At 38.0% G+C, this 21016-nt stretch overlaps 4 protein-coding genes, 1 long non-coding RNA gene and 1 pseudogene across 16 annotated transcripts; 4 read left to right on the forward strand and 2 right to left on the reverse strand.

Annotated features, from left to right (window-relative positions):
• Positions 1 to 232: 232 nt before the first annotated feature.
• LOC111788364 (uncharacterized protein At4g15970) lies at positions 233 to 3905 on the forward strand. Of its 4 annotated transcripts, XR_015417876.1 has the most exons (6): positions 233 to 680; positions 1993 to 2337; positions 2415 to 2884; positions 2984 to 3071; positions 3182 to 3255; positions 3336 to 3905. XR_015417876.1 is itself a non-coding variant. In XM_087121000.1 (5 exons), exons 1-4 carry the CDS (start codon positions 279 to 281, stop codon positions 3036 to 3038), a joined length of 1272 nt encoding a protein of 423 aa, XP_086977126.1. In that variant the 5' UTR covers positions 233 to 278; the 3' UTR covers positions 3039 to 3071; positions 3182 to 3905. The 4 variants fall into 4 exon arrangements, 2 of the variants coding, with proteins under 2 accessions (XP_086977126.1, XP_086977125.1); XR_015417860.1 differs by having other exon boundaries at positions 2984 to 3255; XM_087121000.1 differs by having other exon boundaries at positions 3182 to 3905.
• Positions 3906 to 5588: 1683 nt separating this feature from the next.
• On the forward strand, positions 5589 to 8650 carry LOC111788363 (uncharacterized). Of its 2 annotated transcripts, none has more exons than XM_087121002.1 (2): positions 5589 to 6076; positions 8425 to 8650. In XM_087121002.1, the coding sequence occupies exon 1, from the start codon at positions 5719 to 5721 to the stop codon at positions 6070 to 6072; it is 354 nt and encodes a 117-aa protein (XP_086977128.1). In that variant the 5' UTR covers positions 5589 to 5718; the 3' UTR covers positions 6073 to 6076; positions 8425 to 8650. The 2 variants fall into 2 exon arrangements, with proteins under 2 accessions (XP_086977128.1, XP_086977127.1); XM_087121001.1 differs by having other exon boundaries at positions 5590 to 6103.
• A 593-nt stretch (positions 8651 to 9243) lies between these two features.
• Positions 9244 to 11599, forward strand: LOC111789432 (nascent polypeptide-associated complex subunit beta). Of its 2 annotated transcripts, none has more exons than XM_023670205.2 (6): positions 9244 to 9393; positions 9948 to 10015; positions 10429 to 10577; positions 10670 to 10726; positions 11155 to 11193; positions 11289 to 11599. In XM_023670205.2, exons 2-6 carry the CDS (start codon positions 9948 to 9950, stop codon positions 11453 to 11455), a joined length of 480 nt encoding a protein of 159 aa, XP_023525973.1. In that variant the 5' UTR covers positions 9244 to 9393; the 3' UTR covers positions 11456 to 11599. The 2 variants fall into 2 exon arrangements, with proteins under 2 accessions (XP_023525973.1, XP_023525974.1); XM_023670206.2 differs by lacking the exon at positions 9244 to 9393 and adding an exon at positions 9440 to 9606.
• Positions 11600 to 11915: 316 nt separating this feature from the next.
• Positions 11916 to 13539, reverse strand: LOC111789431 (xyloglucan endotransglucosylase/hydrolase protein 9-like; annotated as a pseudogene). The gene is made up of 4 exons (XR_015419984.1): positions 13161 to 13539; positions 12971 to 13068; positions 12674 to 12886; positions 11916 to 12383 (listed from the first exon to the last, which is right to left on the reverse strand). The product of XR_015419984.1 is annotated as a xyloglucan endotransglucosylase/hydrolase protein 9-like (transcript).
• A 1025-nt stretch (positions 13540 to 14564) lies between these two features.
• On the forward strand, positions 14565 to 18164 carry LOC111788734 (uncharacterized). Of its 4 annotated transcripts, none has more exons than XR_002814208.2 (6): positions 14565 to 14746; positions 15043 to 15107; positions 15700 to 15816; positions 16071 to 16183; positions 16779 to 16861; positions 17340 to 18164. It is a non-coding gene; the product is annotated as an uncharacterized LOC111788734 (long non-coding RNA). The 4 variants fall into 4 exon arrangements; XR_015419977.1 differs by having other exon boundaries at positions 16071 to 16172; XR_015419979.1 differs by lacking the exon at positions 16779 to 16861.
• Positions 16863 to 21016, reverse strand: LOC111788733 (kinase-interacting family protein). 3 transcript variants are annotated; one of them, XM_023669197.2, is made up of 3 exons: positions 20806 to 21016; positions 19413 to 19594; positions 16863 to 18040 (listed from the first exon to the last, which is right to left on the reverse strand). In XM_023669197.2, the coding sequence occupies exons 2-3, from the start codon at positions 19552 to 19554 to the stop codon at positions 17061 to 17063; spliced, it is 1122 nt and encodes a 373-aa protein (XP_023524965.2). In that variant the 5' UTR covers positions 19555 to 19594; positions 20806 to 21016; the 3' UTR covers positions 16863 to 17060. The 3 variants fall into 3 exon arrangements, with proteins under 3 accessions (XP_023524965.2, XP_023524964.2, XP_023524966.2); XM_023669196.2 differs by having other exon boundaries at positions 20819 to 21015; XM_023669198.2 differs by lacking the exon at positions 20806 to 21016 and adding an exon at positions 18661 to 18776 and having other exon boundaries at positions 19413 to 19544.

Below are 21016 nucleotides of genomic sequence, written 5' to 3' on the forward strand. Positions count from 1 at the left end.
AAACATGACTTGAGACTCGAGTGTACGCCACGCCGATGTTGTCTATGAAATCTGAGTTTCTTACGATTGACTTGCTCACTAAGTAAAACACAACTATCTTACCATCATTGTCCCATTGCCGCATGAATACGACTGCGACAATAGATGTACAACGTAGTTAGTAAGATAATCATTTAATTAAAAAAAAATTGAAATCATTAGAGGAGAAAAAAAAAAAAAAAAAGAAAAAAAAAAAGATTCCCGTTCTAATTCTAGTCGTCTTCAGAAATAGTAATACAATGAAAATCAATTGGAAAAAAAAAGAAAGAGACAAATTAAGGAGTACCAAAGAAATTAGAAATAGAGAGAAGCGCAGCCGGCAAAATAAACCCTCCTCCGCCTCCTCCTCCAATACATTAATATCACCACCTCTCCCCGGCGTCTCTTCTTCTTCTCCTCCTCTTTATCCACCTCCGATGAAGCCTACCTCAGGCGACGTGCAACCTAGCGGGACGGCTCCGTTCGGTGCTCATACGGCGGTGGTCCGATGGAAGACGGTGAGGCTATCCGTCGCGTTTCTCGGCGTCATATTAGGGCTTCTTGTTCTATATAACTCCGCCATTAATCCTTTCAACATTCTCCCCGTTTCTTACTCCTACCGCGCTTTCCGATCCTATTCCTCTCTCAGAAACCCTCTCCTGGTTAGTTTCTATACTTTTCCCTCTTTTATTCATATTTCTTGGTAATCGGCCGCTAGATTTTAGGGCGGTGGGATTATAAATAACGGAATCTGTGAATCAAACGGAACAGAACTGTTTTCGTTCCGATAATGGTAAATGCTCACCAAACGGGATTCTGAGAGTCCTAGGATCATCGAATGGGATGGCGACAGGTGGAATTTGTTTGTGAATTTTTTTTTATATATTTTTTGTTATAATTTTTTGAATTATTGGTGAATATAATGGACGATGGTGGTGGGTGTGTGAGCGGCTGCTATTGCAAAGTTGGCGGTAGGCTCTTTAGCCCTCTGGTCTTCTGCCACCGCCAGCGCGTGCATTACCATTTTTTCTTTGTTGCTTTCCTTTTTTTAGGTGGTGGGCGTTACTGGCTAAGCTATCATTTCTAAACATAAATATAATAAATGTGAATTTATTTTTTAATATAAAGTTTTAGAGATATTTTTATTAATTTAATTTATTAATTAGGTGTTAATTTAGAGGCTATATTACGATTATTTGTTAATATGGTAAATGAATATAGTCTCTAGTTGTTATATACGAGAATAAATGCTTTTAAATTTGAGGGGATCCATCTCGAATTTTTAAATAGGATCTAGAAAATTATTAAATATCAGAACAATTCTACTTTTTATTTTTTATTTTTTAAATTTTTTTTAATTTTGGAGTTAGGGAAAGGCAAGGGGACATGATTTTACAAAGGAAAGTGGGTGATTCTGTTGTAATCATGTAAAAACAAAATTTCCCCCTCTCCCATTTCTATGCTAATAATTGATGGTTCAGCTCGTGTGTGTATATATGTGTGTGTATATATATATATAATGGAATGTGTATGGTTCGGTTGAATTGGAATTTTTTTTTAAATTAACCCAAAATTTAGGGTTGATTGAGTTGGTGACGTGAATGACGGGAGCAGGGTTCACTTCTAAATCATCTATTTTTGAGTTGAGTAGGTTCATTTTTTTAATTATTTAAAAAAATTATATCAAACTGTTGTATTAATAACTAAAATCTCATAAAAGAAGTTCTACTATCCACCTTGCTTGAATTACCATAACAATCTTAAAGAAAGTAGTTGAGTTGGGTTAGACTGCGAACCATATCTTTTAGTTGGTTGGGTTGATTCGACCCTTGGACCAAATCGAAGAAAAATGTCTAACTCAATCTAAGTTTTATAGTTCATTGTCCTATGAACACATTTAACTTAATATAAATTCTATGTCTAATAGATCTTCAAACTTTTGTGTCAATTTTGATTATCGACGAAAAAATATAGGAAAAAGCTCTGACAAAAGCATCAAATGAGGATAAAACAGTAATCTTGACAACGTTGAATGCGGCATGGGCAGAGCCGGATTCACTCCTTGATCTGTTCCTCAAAAGCTTCCACTCCGGGAACGGAACACAGAGGCTATTGAAGCACTTAGTGATAGTATGTCTGGACGCAAAAGCGTACCGACGCTGCGTGGCCTCGCACCCTCACTGCTACCAATTGGACACCGAAGGAGCCAATTTCTCCGGCGAGGCCTATTTCATGACCGCCGATTACCTCAAAATGATGTGGCGAAGAATTCAATTCCTCACCTCTGTTCTCGAAATGGGTTTCAGCTTCGTCTTCACTGTAAGCTTCTTCCAATTTCCCCTCAAAACGCAGTTCTAATTCAATGATTAGAAGTTCTAGTTTCTCTGTCGGCGCAGGATTCCGACATCATGTGGCTACAAGACCCATTCAATCACTTCCACCCAGACGCCGATTTCCAAATCGCTTGCGATACGTTCAAAGGAAGCTCCGAGGATTTAAACAACAGACCAAATGGCGGCTTCGTCTACGTCAAATCCAACACAAAAACCATAAGATTCTACAAATTTTGGTACGAATCCAGAACCATGTTCCCAGGTCGGCACGATCAAGACGTGCTTAACAAAATCAAACACAGCCCATTAATCCCTGAAATTGGACTCAAAATACGCTTCCTGGACACCGCGAACTTCGGCGGGTTCTGTCAGATGGGGCGCGACTTCACCAAAGTGTGCACAGTTCATGCCAATTGCTGCGTTGGGCTCGACAATAAAGTGCACGATCTCAGGATTTTGCTCAATGATTGGTCTAAGTTTGTTAATCACAAAGCTTCTTCCAGGCCTTCATGGAGTGTTCCTCAAGATTGCAGGTATGATCTTAAACGAATTTGCGTTTGTTGGCGATTATATACGACAGAAATTGAATGTTTTTTTTTTGTTGTTGTTGTTTGTTGGAATGGGAACTTCAGAACTTCGTTTCAAAGAGGGAGACAGAGCAAGCATGGTAAGAAAAAAGGCGGCTGATGGGTATAATCCGAAGCCCTCATGGAATCAACTGTATGTTTTGGGTTATGAGAATCAGATGTGTTTAGTTCAAAACATTTAAATTTTAATAGTAACGTTTGAAATTAAATAATGGATAAGGTTAATGTTATATTAAACTATAGACTAAATCTCGTGTTCAACTCTCCTTCGTGTTGAGCTTCCTGTTCCGTCGGATCACTCGCTGTCGCCGCCGTCGGTAAGTCACCGGAGAAGGGTGTTTCTTTCTCTCTCTCTTTGTCTCTCTTTATCTCACTCTCATCCCTTTCTGATGAATAGGTGGTCGCCGGTAGCCCGGTTATTGGAAAAGCGCCGTCGTGTTCGTTCGTCGTGGTTGACTGTTAGGGAGGGAGAAGCACAACAAGTTCATCTAGTTCGCATGGTTTGATTTGGTTCGATCTGATTCTAACCCGTTCTCGCTCAACCCATTGACTTTTGTTGACTTTGACCAGTTTAGCCTCGATTCTAACCAGTTCGACCCCAAATCGATCAATTTAGCCTATTTTTCGTTCGATTCTTTGCCATTTTTGCTGGTTCAAATTAGGGCACCTTTGATTTAAGATTACTTTAAGCATATTTATATAAAATCTACGAGTAAAGGTAATTATGTGTATTTCGTGATAGTTATGAATAGCTTAGATACATCTAAGTTACATCGAGAAGTGGATAGCTTAGATCGAGTTTATAATGAATTTTTACTATAATTGAGGTAAGTGAATTTATTATTGGAGACTATATGTTAGGTAAGATGAATGGTATAATGTATGATATTTGACGTGATCCTTTGATGTGATGTTTAAACAATAAATGTCATGTTATGATGTTAATATTGACCATATGATTTCTGAATGACATATTATTCTCACCACTTACGGTTGAAATGATTGCTTTCAAATTATTGGGTTGTGCATGCAAAACACTGTTGGATTTTAATTTGATTTTATTAAGAATTAAAATGAAGCACACAAAGTCTCTTGGATGCATCCAACGATATGAAACTTTTTTTTACACTGCTACTGGATATTGTCCACTTTTGCTCGTTACGTATCGTCGTTAACCTCACAGTTTTAAAATGCGTCTGTTAGGGAGAGGTTTTCATACTTTTATAAGAAATGCTCCGTTCATCTCTTCAACCAATGTGAGATCTCACAATTTACCCCCATTGGGTGCTAGTGTCCTTGCTGGCACACCGCCCGATGTTTGGCTATGATACCATTTGTAACGGTCAAAGTCTACCGCTAGCAGATATTGTCCACTTTGGTCTGTTACATATCACTGTCAGACAATCCACCCCCTAATAGGGGCCCAGTGTCCTCGCTGGCACACTCCCCGGTGTTTGACTATGATACCATTTGTAACAACCAAAGTCCGCTGCTAGCAGATATTGTTCACTTTGGCCTGTTACATATCATCACTAGCCGATATTGTCCACTTTAATATGTTACATATCACCGTCAGACAATCCACTCCCTAATGGGCCCAGTGTCCTCGCTGGCATAACAGCCAAAGTAGCCAAAGTCTACTGCTAGCAGATATTGTCCACGTTAGTCTGTTACATATCACCGTCAGACAATCCACCCCCTAATGGTGGGGGCCCAGGTTCTCGCTGGTACACCGCTTGGTGTTTGACTATGATACCATTTGTAACAACCAAAGTCCACTGCTAGCAGATATTGTCCACTTTGGCCTGTTACATATCATCACTAGCCGATATTATCCACTTTGATCTGTTACCTATCATCGTCAGACAATCCACTCTCTAATGGGGGCTAGTGTCCTCGCTGGCACACCGCCCGGTGTTTGGCTATGATACTATTTGTAACACCCAAAGTCCGTTGCTAGCAGATATTGTCCATTTTAGCTTGTTACATATCACCGCCACACAATCCATTCCCTTAGAGGCCAGCGTTCTCGCTCACACACAACCCGATGTTTGTCACTTCTAGCAGATATTGTCCGTCACGTATCACCATCAACTTCACAATTTTAAAACGTGTCTACTATAAAGAGGGTTTAGCCGAACTTTCTCCACAAAATCTTTCTAACTATGATTCGAATTCAAGACAAAATTTATGGGAGCCTTTCGAAAGAAAATCCTCGAAAATGTTAAATTCTCAATTCAGTGGTATTTATAGGTTTAATTTCAAAAAAATAAAAAATTAAATGATAGTGGAATGGGTTTAAACTATCAATTTTTACCATGGTAGTTACTGTATTATCACTCGGTAAGCTCGAGTGAGTTTAAATTTGGTCCGGTAATTTTGAAAAATTTAAATTTTAGTTTATATGATTTTAAATATAAGTAGTCCATGTAATTGGATAAAATCCTAAAAATAAATTCAATCAACTGTAGGGGTGTAGTTGTAATTTAACCCATATTTTAAAATTGGAAAATTAACCCACCCCATTTTCTAGATTTCAAAAAGAAACATGCGCTAGAAGATTTTGGGTTTAGGGCTTTTATGCCGATTGGGCCAAGAAGAACAGAATGAGAAGATACCCAATCGTGGATCCATCGTCGTCTCTGCGAGAATCAAGCAACCGGAAGTGCTCCAAATGATCCAAATGATGATCATCTCATCCCGCCTGTGTGATCATCAAGGGACTTGAAGGTCTTGTCAGGCGAGGAACTGACTTCAAAGGACAGTGAAGACGCGCTACGATGTCGGATCCATTTGCAGGGGCGAAAGGAGGTAGGCTCACCTTCAAGGGAGGAGTCCTAGCCTCCCGTAGTAAGGCTATTGACAAGAAGAAGAAGAAGAAGAAAGGTAAAAGTAAAGGCGACGAGAACCCTACGGATGAGGGAGAGATTTTGTCGTCCGCGGATGGTGCAGATGGCGTTGTCGGAGAAGTGTATACTATTGACGCGGCCAAGCGTATGAAGTACGAGGAGCTCTTCCCGGTGGAGACAAAGAAGTTCGGTTACGACCCTAACAACTCCAATACCAAGTTGAAGTCTGTGGAGGAATCTCTCGATGACCGTGTCAAAAAGAAAGCGGATCGTTATTGTAAATAATCAGGTCACTTCTCGCGCTATTTTCCTTCAGGTTTGCCTCTACATTTGTTCTCGCAATTCCATGGTTGCAGTTTGTATTTCACGCCTGAGTTTGATGGATATTTGAGTTAGGATTTCCAATTTGATGTGCCTTATATTCAGAGAAATCCTGAATTTAGTTAGGACAATCTCTTCCTTCGATTCTTTTTACTCTGATGTTTTCATCTCTTTTAGGGGTCCTTGAATAGATATGCATAGGAAGGAATAAGTTGCCTAGTTCCTTAGGGGACAATCAATTTTCCTCCATGTCCTATACTGTTAGAGAATAGAAAGTTGGATCTTCATTGGCGAAGTTTTGATCCAATCATAATGAATAGCAAATTATTCAGTTTGCATCATTACCTGCTTTCCTAGATAGTTGTTTTGATTACTCATTTTGTATTCTTAGGTCTCAGTTGTTCATAACTTCATTAATTAACGAAGCTGCGTTTAAATTGTTCCTTTTGGAAGGAACATCTTTTGTTCCCATCCAAGTGCGAAGGCAAGACAGTTCATGTATCTAACTATACTCCAGAAGAAATCAGGATTAGAAAGAACGGTTCTCCAATTTGTTAATTTGTAGAGTAAAGTGAAATCATGATAAACATATGTGAATGATAGCTGTGAAGTAGTAAAGGTAAGAGCAAGGAGTTGCGGGTATAACCCTAACCTCAAAAGGGAACAAAGGAGCTCTCTGACTTAGTAACTAGTGAATAAGGTTATATGACAAGCATCCTCTGTAGCTGCCATAAAGTGGTCTCGTGCTCGGCCATCATCTTGTTGGGTCTGGGCTTCCTACAGTTACATAATTGCCCGTGGAAGCCCCCTTGATTCCCTCTCTATAAAAAGAAGCTTTCTGCATGTGGGGCATTGGCGCATGATTTTATTAAACAACGTTCGACTTTCATGTGTTAATCATATAGCTAGCTTTCCTTTTGAGCCAGGATCAAACTCAAATTTTGAGTATGATTGGTCCCTGCCCTTTGCCAAACACATGTGAAGTCTTCATATTTATCTGCAGAAGCTCTTCAATTATCACGTTCTAGATTCGTCGGTAGTCTTCCCCAATAGCATTACGTCCAACTGATGTTTTATTTTTCTTGTTGGGAAAAGAAACATGTTACCTGCTCGACATGATATGCCGAGTCAGACAAGGTAACTCATCTTAGGCATAGCCTAAGCCAGAAAGAAAAGAAGGGGAGAGAACAAGAAAGAAAGAAAGTAAGTTTGGAGCTGTAGGCACCTCTGACCTTTTTGTTTCTCCCTCTATACTCCTTTTGTTTTAGGTGAAAATGCAGAATAGCTTCACATTTTATTGCAGCGGGTGTGGGTTTAGAGAATGGTCTATTCTATTCTATCTTGTGGAGAAAAAGGGGCCCGGTATGGTAGATAGAAATAGAATCTTGGGCGTTGTCACTGGTGCGGTTATTTAAAATCAGGGTACGGGTAAACTCTTTACTGGAAGCCTGATCTCTACTTTGTTCACCCTACCCCGCCAAATCCTTTCTACGATTCTCTAGTTCTTTGATAATCTTCTCTTCACCTCTCATCCTTTAATGTAAATAAGCCCATCTCTTCCAGTTTTCTTTTAGTAGAATAGCTGTCAAAGCTTACCTGTGTTGACGTGAGATCCCACCTTGGTTGAAGAGGACAACGAAGCATTTTTTATAAGGGTGTGAAAACCTCTCCTTAATAATACGTGTTTTAAAAACCTTGAGAGGAATCCCGAAAAGGAAAGCCTAAAGAGGACAATATCTGTTAGCGGTGGGGTTGAGCTGTTATAAATGGTATAAGAGCCAAATATCGGGCATTGTGCCAGCGAGGATGCTAACCCCTAAGGAGGGTAGATTGTGAGATTCCACATTGGTTGGAGAGGAGAACAAAACATTCCTTATAAACCTCTCTTTAGTAGACGCGTTTTAAAAACCTTAAGGAGAAGCCCGAAAGAGAAATTCCAGAAAGGACAATATCTGTTAGTGGTGGACTTGTTAGTGGTGGACTTGGACTGATAATGGCAAATTGTGGTGCAATTTGCATACCATATTACTAGGTTTGAAAACTGGTTTATGTAGAAAATGACTTTCTTTTTTCAGTTTACAAAAAAGGAATGTAAAGATTGGCTAATTTGAAGGTATGGAGAGCGGTGCTGGTAACCCTTTGCTTTACATTACTCATGATCTTAGTGCATAACTGTGGATAGCTAGCATTCTTCCATATTTGATGAAATGAATTGATGTTTGTTTCACATTTTTGTGGAAGCTTTTGGTCCTGAAATTCTTCACCACCTTGTTTATGTTTTGCCATAACACTCATGTCGCAGTTCTTTGTTTGCAGGCATTGGTCATAATGGAACTACTTTTATGGTATGGTATGGTAATCTATGTAGACTCTCATGTGCCATTACCATTGAAGCAATTTTCGTTGAAGCTGATTGTAATTACACTGCTTTTTCCCTTTAATAGTTTTGTTCTCCCCCACTGTCTAATAGGAGGCCAAATTTGTACCAGCTAACATGAGAACATGACCATATCTTTAGTTATATATGGACACTTTGTAGAAAGATGGCCTTATGGGTTATTCCAACAATTCACCAAAAATTGACATATAAACGTGGTTTTGGGTTTTTTAAGGTAAGTGGACACCATGGATTGAACTCGTTCCCTTTTATCGACACGTTCGGGATTTTTAGCTTGACAAGGGTAAAAACCAATTAAGATAAATGTGAACGATTTTAGTTGTTTAGTAAGTTATCTAAGATCTTTCTATTGTCGAACCAAAACTTTAAAATTTCAATTCCATCTTTCTATACTTCTATCAGATAATTTATATTAAACAAAATAATTTTCAGTTTAAATCCTATAAATTCTTAAACAATTAATTTATAATAAAATAGATGTTAAATATAAAAAAAAATAATTGAAATAATATACCTATTTTGGTCATTTGCATTAAGCATTTTGGGCCAATATATTTGAGCTGGGCCCAAATTTATTCGAGCCGGATCTAACTCGTTATATGTGAGCCCATAAGGCCCATAAGAATATCTTTTATTTGTTTAATTTGGAAGACGCGTTTGTTGTTTCTTGGGACCAATTAGAATCGGACACGTCCGTAGTTGAGATCATATTTGGACCGTCGGATGGAGATGTATTTTTGGTTTCGATGGATCGGGTCGTAGCTTTAGCAACCTCTTATTATATGGAGCGAAAGGGCAAAACAATCTGTTAGCGCCGTTCGGGGAGTCTTTATTCCTTCCGCGAGCCCCTCAGTCTTATCCCCTAACTCCAAAACCCTAGCCCGAAGGTAATTCCCTCCCTCCTCTTCGCTCTTCACCTCTCTGCTTCATCTTTATTCTCTTCTCCCCCTTGCTTCTTAGATTCTATTGTCGGGGACTTTTTCAATCTTTACCCATGCTTGAGCTTCTAAGCTGTGACGAAGTTTTGTAGATTCATTCATCTCGGTTTCTCCTTCTTCTTCCACGCTACGGTTTTCCAATCTTGTTTGTTCTGCATTTAGGTCCCTTTTCTTATTCGAGTGTTTTGTAGTTGTTCGTATCCCGTTCTTTTCTATAATTTGTAAGCCTTTTGGAACTTTACGACATTTTGATTGCTGTCTTTGTTTTGGTTATATTTATATGATTGAGGGCTGGGTCATTACTCAGTATTGTTATAGTTTTATGATGATTCAGTCTCAGTTAGGTTGTTTTGTTGGTACATTATCTTTTCTGATTCATATTTTTATTGTAACTGATAGTTGTTCTGAAAAATATCACTTTGATTGGGGATCTGCTCGTGCTCGTATCTTTGGTATTTTTTTTACTTTTATTTATAATTTAACTTGGTTTTAATGTCATGCAGATGGATCAGGAGAGACTTAGGAAGATTGCCAGTGCTGTCCGCACTGGTGGAAAGGGTACAATGAGAAGGTAATTCTGTAATTTTATTGCAATTTTGCTCGTTTGTTCTGTTGCTGCAACGATTTCAGCCTGTAGGGTGATGACATTGAAGTTTGTATTAGAGACCTTCATTTTAGAGGACAATGGGCTACCTGAAATTTGATGACCTCTTTGACCTTATCAGTCTGGCCTGACTCATTTTGAAGTTTTAAATATTTACACCTCTTCTATAAGGTTATGCAATATCCAATACTGATAACACCATATTGCACTTGATAAGTTGTTTCTTGTCATTCATTTCCCACTGTCTTGTATTTGTCATAAAATATATAATTATAACTGTCTTAAGCTCGTAATTTTTAAAAATGAAATTCATTTCAAGACGTTCTCTTTTTGTTCCATCAGTTGAATTTTTATTTTCAATCACATTCTCTTGATAATAGAAAGAAGAAGGCAGTTCACAAGACCACCACAACTGATGATAAAAGGCTTCAGAGCACCCTAAAGAGAATTGGTGTGAATGCCATTCCTGCTATTGAGGAGGTCAACATTTTCAAGGATGATGTTGTTATCCAATTCGTCAACCCCAAGGGTAAATTCTTATACAATTTTTGTACTTCATCCTTGTTGCGCTACATTCTTTGATGACTCTTAACGTTACCTTTTAACTTTTTTCTTGTCCAGTTCAAGCATCTATTGCTGCAAACACGTGGGTTGTCAGTGGTTCTCCTCAAATAAAGAGTACGTATCTTTGTTAAACCATGTTGTAAATCTAGTATGGTGACTGGTGCAGATTGTTTTCTTTCCAGTGCTTGAATATAATAAATTCATATACTGGACATCCTTTGGAGGTATCTTGGGGAGTATTAATTCTTCAAAAGGAAATTTTTTTGGGCAGTAGGAACATGGCTACAGGGAAATAATGTTCTTGGGCGCTGTTAGATCTAATTAGTTTTAAATGCATTTTATTAGTTTTCATGTTATCTATTTCGTTTCTTTTATACTAGTGCTGCTAAGTAGCTCTTCCTAATTGAAACCCCCCATCTTCGTACCAACCTTGTATATGTCTACTGTTAGAAAGCACTGTTAATTTTGTCCATCATGCATATGGTGATGTTCATGGGAAAAATGTTTTCTGATCTAACAATGTATGCATTTTGCAATTACAGAATTACAGGACATCTTGCCTGGCATCATCAATCAATTGGGTAATTCATCTCTTTAGTTTTTTGTCCTATGGTTAGATTTCAATTGGTTTGGTGAACTTCAAAATGATGTCTTTTTTCTTTCCAATTATCCTCAGGGCCAGACAACTTGGACAACTTGAGAAAATTGGCTGAGCAGTTTAAACAGCATGCACCTGGAGCAGGTGCTGATGCAAAGAATGCACAAGAGGAGGATGACGATGTTCCAGAACTTGTTGATGGGGAGACTTTTGAAGCTCCTGCAGAAGAAAATCGGGCATCCTAGAGAAGTGATCCTTTCGAATGAGTGTTTTATGCCGTTTTATACTTCTAGAATTGCTTCAGACGAGTTTTTATGATTTCGATAATTCTTAATCTTATCATAATTTAACTTGTTCTCTATATGATGAGGAACGGTACTTTCTGTGTTTGTTTCATGCCTGCCATACTCTTAAATGTTCCAATGATCCTTCTAATCCGCAGCATACACAAAGTTGCAGGGCTAGCTCTCTGCAGAGATTTTTGCAATCCATCATTCTACTTGGATGTTTATGACGTTCAATTAGAACACAATTCATGGGCATTTGCTTCCTAAAATTACCACTGGGGATATGATACATTCAATGCCGAGTATTGAAATTTGGTTCAACTTTGTGGTTACTGCAACAGAGGTATGAATTTGTTCTCCCATGTTCGTTTGTGTACCTTAAATTGCTTATGAACAAATTCAGAAGTGTTCTTATGTATGGTCGTAGAGGCCTCAGAAATGGAACAAGTTGCATTTTGTGACATTTTAGAAAAGGGTACATGAAATGATATGTCAGGCACATTCCCTGGGTAATTCCATGAACCTCACAGAATCTTTACAATAATCGTATACCAAATGCCGTGCACGAACCCACTTCAGTTGGTGTGCTTTGTGCCTGGTTAGCCCTCTTAACGATGGCTTGTCCCACCAGAATTGCCTTGGCATCCCACACTTGGCCTCTGCATCATCCTCAGGCTCCAAGTCGCAAGCTTTAATGTCAAAAGATCGAAATGTAGCCACAAATGGAGCGTTTCTCCGATTGGTTTTAACTCTTCCTCCTTGTGTCGCCCAGTCATCCGCATGCCATATGGAACCTCTAACACCCATGGCTTGGTTTCTGGGGTAGGCCACTCCGCTTTCTTCTTTGTTCTCAAACACTCTTATGGGAATATTGTCAACTAGAAACCTATCAATGTAAACTTATCAACACTTTTACAAGTGGGAGATTCCATTCCACAACCATTAAACTAGAGCACGGTTGCTTCGTTGCTAATTTTGTAAACGTTAGAAGTAAAAATAAAATTAGAATGTTAATGTTAAACGAAAACTAAGTGATCATGTATGACAATGTCTAAGATTCTTCGTCAAAGCTAATATTGTCACTTTTGAAAGATTAGGAACGAGTTTTAGAATTTTAACCCAAATAAAAAAAATCTGTGGGTGTCATGAGTGATCAAGGTGAGACATGAAACTTACACTATAGAGTGGCGATTCCAAAAGAGGGAATAAGTATGAAAATTGGTAGTGGGATCATAAGTATGAAAATTGGTAGTGGGATCAAACCATAGAGTGTGCCTTTGCTCTCTGTTTCCAGTGCCATTAGCATACACATTAGTTTGAACTAGATATGGTTAAATTCCCCAAAAACTCAAAATCTAGCTCATCGTGGTTTGGTCCCTCTGATGCCATCTGTAATTTTACACACATAAGTTAGTTCTCACTTCATCTTTGTAAACTGGTTTGGAGTTTAGATACCAAGTGCGTGTGCATTACGTAGAAGGCTGTTACTGTCCCTGCAGAGTCGCCCTCCACTAGTTTGATTTGGACACTTGCTTTTCCGAATAGATACTTCTTAGATTCAAACCCACAACCTAAAACAAACAAATAAATTGAAAGAAAGCACAACAAACTAGAAATTTGAAGATTTCGAGAGAGACCTTGGAAGCATGGTCTTTGTTTATACCAGAAACAGAGTCAAGTGTTAAGTTGGCGTGATCTTGCTCAATGAGGATATGATCGGGCGACCAATTTGATTGAAACAATTCATCAAAGTCGGTGCAAGAGACAGACCAAACGAGCAATATGAGCAAGCAACCGAGTAAGCGCATTGGTTTAGAATACAAAAGCCACCTCGCCATACTCTGATATTGTGGAATCAAAGTTGTTAATCCAAGGAGAAGATTTATAGGGAAAATATGGATGGAGGAGTTGATTGAAAAGTGCAATGGGGGGAGGTGAGGTAAGTGGGACGGCTGCTGCTAACACGTCAGGCATCACTCAGGAGCGGCGCTGAGTATTAAGTTATACATACAAACGGTATCAATCAGCTTTATTATCCCACTTCCACCCCCGCCACACCCACACCACTTCCTTCTACTTCTACCATCACACTCACACCACTTTTCTATACTTCTACCATCTTTTTCACCTCATTTTTCATATCTCACATCATTTCTTTATTACTAGACTTATAATCTACATGTTTATTGGACTCGATGCGTATGAATCGTGGTCAAGAATGGACACAAAAATTAACTCAATATGTTATGAATCGTGGTCAAGAATGGACACAAAAATTAACTCAATATGTGTAAAACGATGGTCCATTCATAGAAAGTCGTGAAAATGCAATGATAAGACAAATATATATATATATATATATATATATATATATATATAAAGTGGGGATGGGCGGGCTGTGAATTGGGTGAGAATGGACACGGGAAATACAATTTTATCCTCGATCTCATTTATCTAATAAGGAGAATTTTATCCTTAGTCTTATTTATCTAAGGAAGAGATTTTTCTATATGTTAAAGATATTTATACTAAATTATAGTTTAGCATATGTATCATATTTGATATTTTATTATAGGCAAATATCTAAATATTTGTCCGTTCTTACCTTTTTTGTTATTTCTATTTATTATTATTTTCATATATCTGTCATTTATTTAAATTATAAACAGAGAACTTTTATGGGTAAATTAAATTTTGATTAATATATATATATATATATTCTTTGTATAAATGTGTTAGAATAAATACACATCTTTAAAATAGAGGAGCCACGTAAGTTTTGTTATGTCCCGCAATTGATTACAAAAATAAAGGGGGGAATGAAGGCGACTCTATATCCTCTGCTTTCCTTGCGCTCCTCTACCATTTCTTCCCAAATCATACTCTTCCAATTCGTTCTCACAACCAGGAGATTCGAGTCTGCACCAATCGCATTTGCTGCCGTCAAGGTTCCTTTCAGACACTCCGAACTCTCAGCGGCGTCGCACCTTCCTCCATTGGTTGTTTACGAAACTGCGGCGCTGGCCCTAACGTTGACCATAAAGCAGTTGTCTGGTGGAGGCTGTGATTCTATCGGTGTGTGTAAGAGTTTGAAGGCTCTTGCTCTGTGGTAGAGAGATGAAAGTGAATTGGAGGTTGGGAATTTCTCTCAGGCCGAGCCAATTTTCCTGTAGTTAAAATTGTTCCGCCTTTTACCGAGTGGCAATGTTGATAACCACGTCTCCAGTCTGCTTTTCTTTCTGCGATTCGGTATGAAAATTTTGTTCACAATGATGCATTATATATGATGCTATGCTTCAATTTATATGCCCCGTCTTATACTAAATTTGGTTACCATGGTTGAATTTCTGCCAATGAGCGCTGAAAATTATAGCTCGTTCAATTTTAAGTCGCCTAAGTTCTTTCCAAACGCTTCATGTTGTTGATAATTTGTCCTGTATCTCTCTAGTCTACGGATATATCTGCACTTGAAATTTCTTGTTCCTCGACTTCACTGAAGCAGCTGCATTCAGAAAATTACACAGAACTTCTTTGAAAAATTTCAGGTCTATCATGAGATTCGCACAGGGGAACCATTCTGGTGACCTTAAAGGTGCAAATGAAGCTCTAGGTGAGAAGTATTTTGGTTAATCATCATGTGCATTACATTCCATCTCAAAAGATAGACGTTAGTTTTGAGAAAATAACTAGGTTGCCACACTAAAATGAGTCTGGATTATGAATTTAGTTATTATTGAAGGAGAAAAGTGTAGAGCCCAGGTTGTGATATCTCAATTTATTGACAAGATTTACGATATACAGAATTCTAATTTCTTCCATTTCAAATGATTTTAAGATCTGTGTAGTGCCAAGCTCTAGATGTCAAGAGCAAGAGAAAATTCGGAGGATAACAGGAAAACTTTGGACATGACCTTCAATTATAATTGTAAATTCAGGGATCAACTTCTTTGTGATGCATGAACCTTTATGCCAAGGACCTCCTGGATGTAAGGGAAAAAAAAAGTTAAAATTCTAATGAGTGATGATTCTAAACTGTAATTTAGAGGTCTTTCGAACCTTCGTTCAGCTAATAGAACATGCAACTTTGTTGATCATCACTACTTTTTGTCCTTTAATCGAGAAGATGTGAGAAAAGGGATTCGAACTCTAGTGTACACTATCGTATAGTTCCCAAGATGTGTTTCCTAATTTTCATTTTGCAGGCTTACATTCGTAAAGGTGACAGCATTCTTAACTATGGAGCATTTTGATTCAGCTGCGATGTCATATTCAACAGCTTTAAAATTTGATCCTTCAATTCGCCTTCAAAACCATTCAAGGTATTGATTCACTTATCTTGATATGAGAAGAATATGGGCAATTTCGTTACTGGGACAAAAGAGACGACCACTTAAAATTACTCCGTTACGGTTACAAGTCAATCGATAGCGTGTAAAACATAATTGTATCCTTTTCAATTATTCCCTTTCGAGTTCGTCATTTTACAAAATGTGATTGAAGTCGGATTTTGTTAAGGGCTGCTAGAGTGCCTGTTTAATGTTATTCTTATATTTGCACATCATTTCTTCTATAGGTGCGAGTTGCTAAATTTCAGGAGAGACTCGGTGCCGTGCATACGCAACAAATTCTGAGAACAAAAATAATGACACAGTTCGAGATTCAGTCGTGCCTTCAGGTTGTTTCCAGGTTTCAAATTCCTGACTCATATTGCCTTTCAAACCTTACTTTGGTTAAATGCCTAGAAATTTATTTCAATTTTGAAGTTCCATTGAAATCTGAATGGGAATTTGTATAACTCTACATCAGAATGATTTTGATCCCAAGAAAAATAAACAGTTAAGTACATCAAATTGTAAATGTCTAAAAGAAATCAGAACTTCGTGAAGAAAAAAACAACTAAACATAATTCAGAATTTTTTTCCCAATGGATAATGCTGTGTTCTTGTGCCTAACTTCCTACCCATGTACCCTACCACGACGAACTTCGTGCTTCAAAAAGTTAAATTAGAAGTATGACAAGTCTCTGAACTTTGAATGTAAGTTTCTAGATTTCAATTGTCTCTCTAATCAACATCGAATACGTCGAAGATCTAATTAGAACATCAAACAATTTCTACACCTTCCGTTACTTGCCTTGATAATATTTGTTCTTTCATCAGACTAATGCCACTGAAATCTTCCCTTGCATTATTTGCCACTGGGATTGAACACTTCCCTAAATAGTACTGTAAACCAAAAGCATATACTGTTGTTCATTAACTTGCTGCTTTTCATTGTTTAGGGATTCCCTGTTTCATTATCTTACTGTCTCCCTCAAATTAGACCACAGCACAGCAAAAAGCAGATAAAAGTTGGTATCAGAAGGTGATGGAACTTAAGACTATTTCATACTGCTTTCTAGTACTAACATTTAGTGTCCAATGCCACAGTACCAACAAAAAAAACTTCCACTAAGTTATTTATAAGGGATTGGGGATTGGCAATCTTACTACTGCTGCTGCTACTAAATATCTAGTTAGGGATGGCTTTCCCAACCCAAGTAGTAGAGAGGCAAAAGGAATTATTACATAGGATTGGTGCTATGACCGCATAAAAACATGTCCATGCTCTTCACCTTTGCCCACCATCTGTAAGTCTTCCTCCCGCTGTTACTTTTTTTGTCACTGCCACTGTTGTTGATGACACCAGAATGATGCCTCTTCGATTTAAGTTTTCTAATCTGAAAGCACGCCTCCAAGGTTACCTCATTCCCATTGTGTTCTTTGTTCTTACTCATACTCTCTACCATTGTTTTATCTATCTTCACAAGCTGCTCATAGTACTCTCTATTCTTTTTCTCCAGCCCATGAATCTGTCCCTGTAGATCTTCTATTTTCTGGTTGAGTAGGTAAGCTCTATGATCATCCCGCAGCTTCAGCATACATCGTGCCATCTCACTCGCCTTCTGTTTCATGAACACAGACTCCGCTACCAACCCTTTGTTTTCTTCCATCAAGGAAGACACCCTATATCCCAATCTTGCATTTTCATTCAGTAATATGAGCCTTTCAGACTCCAAAACCTCAAGCAAACTCTTCTGAAGCTCGATCTTCGTCGATGAATCACCACATTGCTTTTCCAGGATGCTTACCTCATTTATAAGAATGTCATACTCCACATTCTTGATGACAATCTCCGCAACAAAGGCGTCATTGTATACCATAGGATAGTTTTTAGCTGGTATTATAACGGATACTTGCTGGTAGGAGAGAGAGCTCTCTGCATCGGACTCGATTTGACTGATCCCTGAATCTTCGACTCCATCGAAAGAGTCGAGGGTTGAAGTAACAGAAGAGTGCCTGTTGTGATGATGGTTGTGACGTTTGGCAATGGTTTGAATGTAGCGATCGGATAAGGTGGTGTAAGCAGTGTACAGTTCTTGGAGAAGCGCCAGCAGTTGAGGGCGTTTGTTGTAGTAAAATTCTGCACGTTCGGCAAAACTATCTCCTGCGTCGTTCTCTCCAGCATTTTTCATAGCAAGTAAATTCATCTTCTGCTCCATATCTGCCATAGCACAACACGAGCAAGACAACTTACAAGCTATATCATGTAATTGGATCTTCTAACCACGATTGTTGGACCCAAAGTTAAACTCATTTGATAATATCATTTTTAATTTGATTTTTAATTTTGGTATTTGACAATTGTGCCTATTTTGTCATTTTTTTTTTAAATTATAGTTTACATAACTATAATTTTTCACCAAAACAAGCAAGAAAACATAGGTGAAAGTAATTTTTATAGGTTTAATTTAAAAAGAATTGAGAATTAAAAACAAACAAGAAAACACAGATCTGATCAAGGACCTGCATCAATTATCACCTATATAGAATTGAGAATAAAAGAAAAATAGAATACGGAATGAAAATATTCTAAATCAATTCAAATCTTGAAATATGCAACGGAAATCTATAAACTATTGATGTGACATTCATCTTTAAAAAATGAACAAATGATTTTGGCATAATTATATTAAAAGGTATTACAAGGCAACTGGGCTTAATTTTCTTCTGAATTTCCAAATCATTTCATTTAAAAAGCTTAAAAATGGTGGGTCAATAAGGCTTAAAGGGAATAGAAAAGGACATAGAAGCAAATAATAAGGATAACAATTGCATACTCACTTGAAATTTTGAATTCCTGTCAAATTGTGGGGCAGAAAGGCAATGGTTCCCCGCCCTAGACGGTTCTTTTGGCATTACATTGTTATAAAGGAGAATGACCCATCCAAGAACAATCTCTATCATATATCCCCAAAATTCAATTCCATCAAATTATTTTGAATGAAACTTAAGACTTACAATTCATTCAAAACAGTCAGAATCCCTAGAAACAAAAAAAGACTAAACTGGCAGATGGGGGAAGAAAACAGGCTGTAGGTTCACATACTTCAAAGTCCTCACGGGTTTGCATCAATCAGGCAAATGATAAGATGCTGTTTATAGGAAAGTTGTTGAGGACTGCTCATGGCTCAGGGATGAAAGAACACAAAGGTCAATATATTCTCTCCCACAATAAAGGTGGTTTCACATGGACAATAGACATGGGGGCTTCGCTTTTCACAGTTTCAAATTTCAAAAACAAAGTGAGAATAAAACATTATGGGGACGAAAATTCAAAACTCCCAGACTCTAATTACTCCAACCACCTACCTACCCCTCCTATTGTAATAAAGTTTGTACATGGCTACAAAATAAGTCAGTAGGTAACAGTGAGTAGGCAAGTCTTTTCCCTAGACTAGGGCTTTATCCACCACCACCCCCACTTCCCTGGTCTTCAGTATAGAATCTCAAAGAGCTAAAACCTAAGATAGATACATGGGGTTTGAAAAAAATTAGTGTAAAGAGCCATTTTAAAAGTTAACAGTCACTGATACCTGCGAGAGAGGACGATAACAATGAAGGAGATCTGGGGCCGAGTGTTATACTGTTTCTGTTGCTGCTCAAACTCTCACAAGATGGAGATGAAGGTGTACGCTTGGTCCAAACATCTTCTTCCTCCGGGGCCACCATTTCCATCTCGCTCAAAGTGCATCCAACCACAGTGACACTCGCGTAGCTGACAACACGGTTTGTATTATTCCCGGTTAATCAGCCGACAGAAATATGTGCAAAACCACTACTTTAGAACGACCGACAGAAAAGCAATATATTTTTTCGCATACCCATCAGTCAATATTAATCTAAAATACAGGACAAGGATGAGCAACGCATGATTTAAGCATTACAGGGTACACACATACATCCTTAATGAACACTTCAAAATTACAATTTAAAACTATCTTTCAACTCTTTCATGGGGATTTATTTGGAGATAAATTGTTGAACAAAGATGAATATTTATGTCGTGATTTTATTGAATGTCAGTAGTAATGATGTAAGTTCCAATTATAAAGGCATGGCCCATAAGGTAATTGGGGCAGGCAAGTTGGCAAAGCACAAAACCCAATAAAATCCAACGCCATAAATGCAGCAGGCCGTACAAAAACCTAACCTGTGTTTAGAATAGAAAAGGAATAAACAGTGTAGTATGGGCAAGAGCAACAGGAAGTTGAAAAGTAATTCATCATGTTCTCTTTAAAAAATTGGCGCAGATCTCGAAAAAATTTCAAACAAGTGCAAATCAAATCACTAAGTCTGTCTCAACATTCATGGTTCCGGAAGCTGCAAAACCGTATTACTCAAATCCCCAGGTTATTTTTATAATGCTTCCACACTTTCTTGACTTCGATCCTTTTCATAAGCACAGGATCACTACAAACAAATCTGAAAATCCTTTGATGCTAAATTAGACCTAGGTGCGAAACGTTTAAATTACATTCCGACGATTTGGTACCTGCTGCGATTCAATTCAAGTGTTGAATCAAATGATAAGAGTAGCTTCGTTCGGTTGTTTGGTAGAGCAATAATTTGAAAGTAATGAAAACAGATAGAGAGAGAGAGAGAGAGAGAGGAGGTTCCGATTTTAAGAACCGCCATCCTCGTTTTCCGGTGGTAATTGCAGAACACACAACGCTAGTGGACTACAACTAAACAGAACGTGCATAAATTCGAATTACATTATCAGGAATCAAAGAAAGAAAAAAATCACAAAACGAAAACCGTCTACAGCTGAAGACAATGTTGATATTCTTCTTCATAGAAACGCAACCAAACAGGATTGAAATCAGCGAGAAACAAACAGATTAAGAGAGTAACGCAACCGAGAAACAAATGCAAAGAGTAGCAGACGATTCACAAGAAAATGAAGTAGATGAGTAGAGAAGATACCGTGGAAACTTACCTGAACCGACGGCGTTGGTGTATCCGGCCAAAATAAGCGGAGAGATGGCGATTCCGGCGAGATTTGGAGGGTGAGGGTTTTGATTCAAACGGCTAAAGAGAAGGAGAGAGAGATTGAAGGGATGAGGTTATTTCCGTTTGAAAAACACTTCAAAGTTCACATAATAAAAGCAGAAATCTTTTTCCCAATGCTTTCTTC

This window comes from Cucurbita pepo, chromosome 2 (assembly GCF_057944985.1).
Source record: "Cucurbita pepo subsp. pepo isolate OVF chromosome 2, ASM5794498v1, whole genome shotgun sequence".
Classification (NCBI taxonomy): Eukaryota; Viridiplantae; Streptophyta; class Magnoliopsida; order Cucurbitales; family Cucurbitaceae; genus Cucurbita; species Cucurbita pepo.